At 35.9% G+C, this 6,567-nt stretch overlaps 2 protein-coding genes across 2 annotated transcripts; both read right to left on the bottom strand.

Annotated features, from left to right (window-relative positions):
• Nucleotides 1-57: 57 nt before the first annotated feature.
• On the bottom strand, nt 58-3,728 carry LOC123314386 (uncharacterized protein PF11_0213-like). Its single transcript, XM_044899654.1, has 7 exons — nt 3,592-3,728; nt 3,281-3,530; nt 3,025-3,227; nt 2,724-2,902; nt 2,508-2,667; nt 2,414-2,439; nt 58-2,362 (listed from the first exon to the last, which is right to left on the bottom strand). Exons 1-7 carry the CDS (start codon nt 3,653-3,655, stop codon nt 83-85), a joined length of 3,162 nt encoding a protein of 1,053 aa, XP_044755589.1. The 5' UTR covers nt 3,656-3,728; the 3' UTR covers nt 58-82.
• A 444-nt stretch (nt 3,729-4,172) lies between these two features.
• Nucleotides 4,173-5,450, bottom strand: LOC123314270. The gene is made up of 4 exons (XM_044899437.1): nt 5,163-5,450; nt 4,907-5,071; nt 4,681-4,851; nt 4,173-4,359 (listed from the first exon to the last, which is right to left on the bottom strand). Exons 1-4 carry the CDS (start codon nt 5,247-5,249, stop codon nt 4,204-4,206), a joined length of 579 nt encoding a protein of 192 aa, XP_044755372.1. The 5' UTR covers nt 5,250-5,450; the 3' UTR covers nt 4,173-4,203.
• Nucleotides 5,451-6,567: the final 1,117 nt, after the last annotated feature.

The following is a 6,567-nucleotide window of genomic DNA, read 5'->3' on the forward strand; positions in this document are numbered from 1 at the left end:
TATTATTTCCGCAAATATTGTACGTAATCAAATCCAGGTAAAGAAATCTCAAGAAAATAAAACGAACATCAAAAATATATTATCATTCGTATACCACATGGTATCTACTATTTCTACAGTTGTTCTCCAAACGAACAGTTCTTCTTTCAGCAGTTTCCTTGAAGGTTATCTTAACAACTTTCTGCCCATCATTGAAGCCTTCGCAACAGGAGTACCACCTATTGTTATCGTAATCATAACACGTCTTCCCACAGAATCTATTAGTATCCATCCTGCAAGGACAGACATTTCTTGGCACGTTCAAACTGGCAATATGTCTTCTTATACGTCTGGCATAGCAACCAGCACCGCAGCCCTGTCTGTTGGTCAAGATATGTGGGTTTTCGTAGAAAGGCTGACCAGATGAACATGGCGATCTAAAACTGGTTATGAAACTGAGGAGATTTCCAGCTTTCTCAAGGGCACTAGAATAAATATTCGACAGAACATTTCCAACCGAATTCGTGGTGCTTCTTTCTCTACTGCAGGGTTTGAAAACTAAATTCTTGCTTTCTTTGTAACATATACCATCGTCTTCATAACACTTGCAACAGTTGCAAAATTCGTAGATTTCTCTGATGTCACATCTGTTTCTGTTAGGTTCATCATCATCTTGATCGTACATATACTGAATGATTTTTCTGCAAGCACTGTTTTCGCTACAATAATTTCCTCTCTTTCCATCATCCGACTTTTGGGGATCTGAAGTTGATTTCTCTTCCTTGTTAATCACAATGATTTCGTCAGACCCAGATTGTTGAGCTGAAAATGAAACATGGTCAACAGGCTGTTTTGTTTCGTTCATTTTCGAAGTTGAAGCATCTTTGTTTTCACTTATTTCGTTATAGTTTTGCTTAACCTTTGATTTATTTCGGTTAGAAAATTCATCGTTTTCTTCTTTATTATCCAGTTTACTTTCAACAATATTCCCTTCATGGCCTTCATCAATATTTTTATTTTCTCTGTATTTCGAGCAACTTCCACCACAAACTTTTGTTTTTCTCCCAGATTGTTTTTCGGTTACGTTATTTGCATCTTCTGAAGACTTATTGGTTCCAGATTTTCCATCGTTGATTATAATCGTTTCAGGATTTTCAGACTTTGAAGTAGCTTCAAACAGCTCTTCTTTAGCTTCCAGGTTTTTCTCTTCATATATGTTGGATCCTTCAGTGATGGTTTCACCTTTGGGGGAGTTTCTATCAGTCGAGTTTTGGCTCGCGTTATTCATTTTAGAAGATTCAACAACCACCGCTTGCTCTGAATCTGGAGAAGTTACTTCTATCGATGTAATTTTCTCTTCTGTTTGTATCTGATCAGAACTGGTTTTTTCAGAGGGATTCTGGATATTATCATCATCAGTAACGTCTGAAGGAATATCAGCTTTTCCACCTTGACTTGTTCCAGGCTCCAAATTAGACTTCTCAGAGAATATGGAAGGAGTTGCCACTTCATCTGACTCAAGATTATTCATATTATCGATTTTGGGAGGAGCAATCTCTTCTGATTTTTCATTTTCTATTTGTCTCATCTGACTGACATTCGAATCTTCTGAATTACTCTCTCTTTTTTCTGAATTCGAATTGTTTTCAACATTCTTTGAGCTCGCATCCAAAGAGGGCTGCTCTTCTTTATTGGAATCATGGTTTGATTCGATCCTCTCATCATAAAACTTGGATTCTGGGTTCTCAGGATCAGAAGATTCAATATTAGGCTCAGTTGTTAGTGGTGAATTTTCTTCAACAGATTTTGGAGCTGCCGTTTCATTTTCTTCGTTGTCTGCAGGAATTATCTTGATAACTTTTTCCTCGCCAGTTTCACGTAATAGTTGTGGAGGAATATTTTCTTTCTGCTGATGTATTTCGTTGTCCTCCTTTTTGGTTTTCGCTGCAGATCTAATATTTCGTATCCACTTTCTCGATTTTTCCTCTTCTCTTTCTTCTACTGTTTCTAATTCAGAATTGTCAAATAAATGCTCACATCGATATCTCTGTATGAAGTTTTCCTTCTTTTCGTTTTTGGTAGTTTTATATAGTTCTCTGTAATGGTCTATATCCTTGTCTAACTGTTCTAGATAATCTTTTGCGGTTATTCTGAAATCTTGTGCCATTTTCACTATACCTTTTCTTTTTCTTTTCATCTCATTGATCTGTTTCACTATCTCGGATTTGTCCTCATCGGATAAACACGATGGTTGTTTAAATTCGATTTTGGACTGGACGATGGGTTGTTCTTCCGTTTTTGGTCTGATGGCTTTCTTCTCTTCGGTTATTTCCAGAGTACTTCCTCGGAAACAAAATGAAACATCTTTATTCTCTTTCTGCTTCTGAAAAGACACAACTTAACTCTCAGAGTCTGAAAAATACTCGGTTTTTACCTCGTCAGAGCACTCACATCTTTTCTCTGAAATATCAATCAGGTATTTGTGAAGGATTTATGATTTTCATGATTGAAAGACTGAGTTTACTCACTCAAACATGAAGGTCTCCTGTTTTCATTCTCTTTCTTCCATTTATCCAAGCAATTGCAACATAGGTAAGCCTCAGCATCTGCCTCTCTTGTGGCTTGCTCGACTATATCGTAATCTTTACAGGACCTCTCCTTTCGCTCACCTATCACGAGATTCTTGGCCTAGAAATGAATTAATCATTATTCCTTGTCGAACATGAAGTACAATCTTGTATTACACTTCCAAATTTGTTCGGATCTGGCTTTGGAAAACAGCAACATCGTTTTTTCTCCACAGGATCGCATGCGCAAATTTTAAGTTTGGATTTTGAGTCGCTTTGGTCGATTTTATTGAATAATTCTTCTTTTTGTTCAGCATTTAAAGTCACGGACTGTACGCCGCAGCAGCAAGTATTGCCTGAAATAAAAATATAGTCTTTCATCTTGAGTTATCAGGAATTTTAGTTTGATTTTAACAGGTTCTTATCGTCTGTTAAATATTCGATTCTTATATGCTTTGTAGGATGAGTTTTTCCTTACATTTTGGAAAGATAACCTGGTCACTGGTCCCCACTTGTTTGTCATAAGTGAATCCTTGACATTGTTGCCTACATTTCTGTTGGAATGCCATAGCTTCCATCCCAAATTTTCCGAAATCGACACAAATTGACTGAGGAGTCTTGTGAGGACAATCTACGACCTGAGGACATGGTGGTGGTGGAGGGGTGTAAACTGAAGGAAGACTGAGAAGTCGAGGATTAGAAGTAAAAAGTTTGGAGAAAGTTCCGCGTATTACCAAGATGGTGGACAGCAATAATTCGGCTGAGAAAAATTGAAAGCCACGCCACCAGGTATCCCTTGCTTTTGTGCCTGCAGTGGGCATGACCAAATCTGTTGCTGATTCGGGTACACTGGAGGAGAACATGCGCAGAAGCAAGAAGTGTTTCGTGGTTGATTCGATGCTATGGCGGTTGTCAAACTGTCGCAGATCTTTCTGTTCTGCTCTTGCGATATCATAACTGGCTGTCCTGCTATCATACTAGGAGCTGCAATGTTTCCTCGTTTGAGATGGGAATTGAATTTTAGCGATTTTGAAGCTCGACTCACAAAAAACGCATCGGTTTTCGTCGAAGATGTTCAGTTGGGTAGAGATAAATGGGCGCTGGTTCATGTTATTGCGAATTTTTGATGGTAAAGGCCGAAATTGATGTTGGGGTTTTGACGTTCAGATGAAGTAAATTGCCTGTCGAACCAGAGAATACTTTTGGAATATGAAACACGAAATTCTTCTTTTTCCAATTCTTCAAAGGAAGAAGAGATTTTGTTTCAAATATTGGTGATTATTGTTCAACTGTTCTTTGACTCCATAGCATTTAAATATGGCATTTCCGATTAACTGATAACTTTCACAGAACAGAACTGCTGAGGGACACACAAGTGTTGTATATAGGTTCATATCATATTTCGGTTTTAATAAATTTTCTGAGAAAATGCCGAAAAGCCTCATAGGTTGAATTAGATCAGGTTAGGATGCGTAAAACTATGTCAGATCAGGTGAGGCTATGTTAGGATAGGTTGGGTAAGATTACTCGGTAGGTAATTGCTAAGTGACAATAAAATAAAAGCACCAAGTAAAAGTATCATCATCATTCCAGATGAAGATCTGAATATTTATTGGATACAGACATACAAAATTGTTCTGGCAAGTGAAACTTTTTGTCAAACTTTTCTTTCCAATACTCTGCTATCGAAATCTATACACAGTACAGTGTTATTGTCGCTGAATAACAGTCCTCTTGCTTTCCATATTCCTGTTGGAACTGGCATGAACCTAAATATATCGTTACTGAATGGACAGTTCACATGGTAAGTATCCTGAAAAGAAAATTTAATATTTCAAGACAAACACTTCGTACACTCCAAAAATCTAATCTCTCAATAAAAAAATTTGCTCAAGAAGGCTATGAAGCGATGATATTCAAGTTTCTTTGAAAAGGCTACCTCCATATATTATGTTAGATCAAAGATAGTGCATATTTACTGGATCAGGGGTACAAATTTTCAATATAGGTAGTGATTCCATATTCCTTGTTCCTGCATTTTTGAAATGTAGAATAACTCAAAAATAAAATTCGAAATTTTAGAATAGCAGTGTGAAAATAAAATTGCCCTTTGAAAAAATCCAACAAATCTTACTGGTTTCATGGGACAATCCAACTGTGGTGATATATTCTGGGTGAAGGGACTCCAAAGCTGATCTTTCATCGGTATTTTTTCGCAAATCTTCTTCACTTTCAGGTCTTTCACATAGTATTCACAGGAACTCTGTGATCCTGTCAAATCGCATTTCCAAAGGTTTATGGTGCCCTTTTAAAAAGTTTACTATATTATTATTTCGAATGCTTGTCACACTTCCAATTACCTCGATTCTTCCACCAATGGTCTCTTTGATCACCATCGTCAATTCCAGACTACGATTGTTGTAATTGTGTCCCAATCTTCTACCTCTCGTCAACTGCATCGGTAGATCTTTTTCTTTATAGTTAGAACAAGATTCGAATCGCATTATTTCGAAAGATTTTTGGGTCTGAAAGAAAATTAGCAGGTTTCCCATTAAAAAATAATCTTAACTCACATAAGCACCACTTATGGTATCGAGGAACTGTAAACCAACACACCTTGCACCACGTCTGGTGGGACAAATTCAGCAAAACTATGAATAAAATCAAATTCATTTCAATGTGTTGGAAAAATATCGACCACATCTGATATCTGTGATGTTAAAGAACGATTTTCGAATAGAACATTTTTCACTGTATGGAAAAACAGTGTAATTAACGCAATTTTTATTACATTAAGCCACAGAGGATAATTCTGTATACCAGATGGTATCTTTCACGCGAATTTAATCAATTCTGCAATATAGATCAGTATCTGCAGTAATGGTCCGACATTTGAAGTTACCATAATTTTTCGTCAGTTCATGTGGATCTGGATCCTACTCATCATTCTTACTTCTTATAAAGGCAAAAGTGACGGAAAGTATGCCATCTTGAGTTCTTCAATGTCAAAAATACTTTTCCACCATTTTGTAACCGTTATATTGTATTTTTGACTTTTCACAAAAATTAATATTTACTTTATCTGAAAACCGTGTTATACCTAACAATTTTTCATTAAACCACAAAATTCATGCATCATCTTGAGTCCGCTTGATTTCAAGAATCTAGCACATTTGAAAGTAAGTTTAAATTCCATGATATCAATATTCGGTCGTTGTCGACTTCCATTTTCAATAATTTGCCTGGATATTTTGAGTTCAAAGATCATCTCATTCTATACGACTACGTATCTATCTGGAGATAAAAAAAATTCTTAAAAACCATTACTTTTAGTAAGGGACCTATATCTAGGAGACTATTTCCTATTTGCTCATTTTCTTTCTATCAGTTTTCTTGTTTCTAAGAAAAAAAATGAGAATTACTTCGAAATTGCCATCTTATGGGAGCTGTTTTTAAACAGGGCTACTCAAAAAAAATCTAAATGAAAGATCCACACTATTTTTGAGAAAAAATCACTCCAATTTTTGGCAACTGTTCATTTACACCCTGTATAATTGAGTAGAGAATTGATTAAGCATTCATAAAAGCCATGTACCTATACTTTACAAGAAAATTTTTTTTTATTCTCAGGATATTATCATCTAGTTTCGAAAACCAATAGAATTTGCAGAATGTAATTATTTTGGGGGTTTTCTGCAATAAATGGCTTTGTATATGTTCGATACTTAATCCGATAGCATACGTGTGAGTACCTATAGCCCTTGAAAAATATACTATCGTTTTTAATTCTCCAAACCGGTTCAACGAAGGTTCTTAAATAAAGAATTGGGCATGAAGCTTTTCAAAAATTGGCGCAATTGAGAGAAGCTCATTTTCTTTTAAGTACGTACCTATATTATCACTTAAAAAAAAATAATTAATCCAGTTCGTGATATTAACAATGAATGATTTCATTCTGCCACTGAGAAAATTTCCGGAAAACTCTCATTCTTTACTGACTTCAGTAAATATTCGCACATAG

This window comes from Coccinella septempunctata, chromosome 5, assembly GCF_907165205.1.
Source record: "Coccinella septempunctata chromosome 5, icCocSept1.1, whole genome shotgun sequence".
NCBI classification, from domain to species: Eukaryota; Metazoa; Arthropoda; class Insecta; order Coleoptera; family Coccinellidae; genus Coccinella; species Coccinella septempunctata.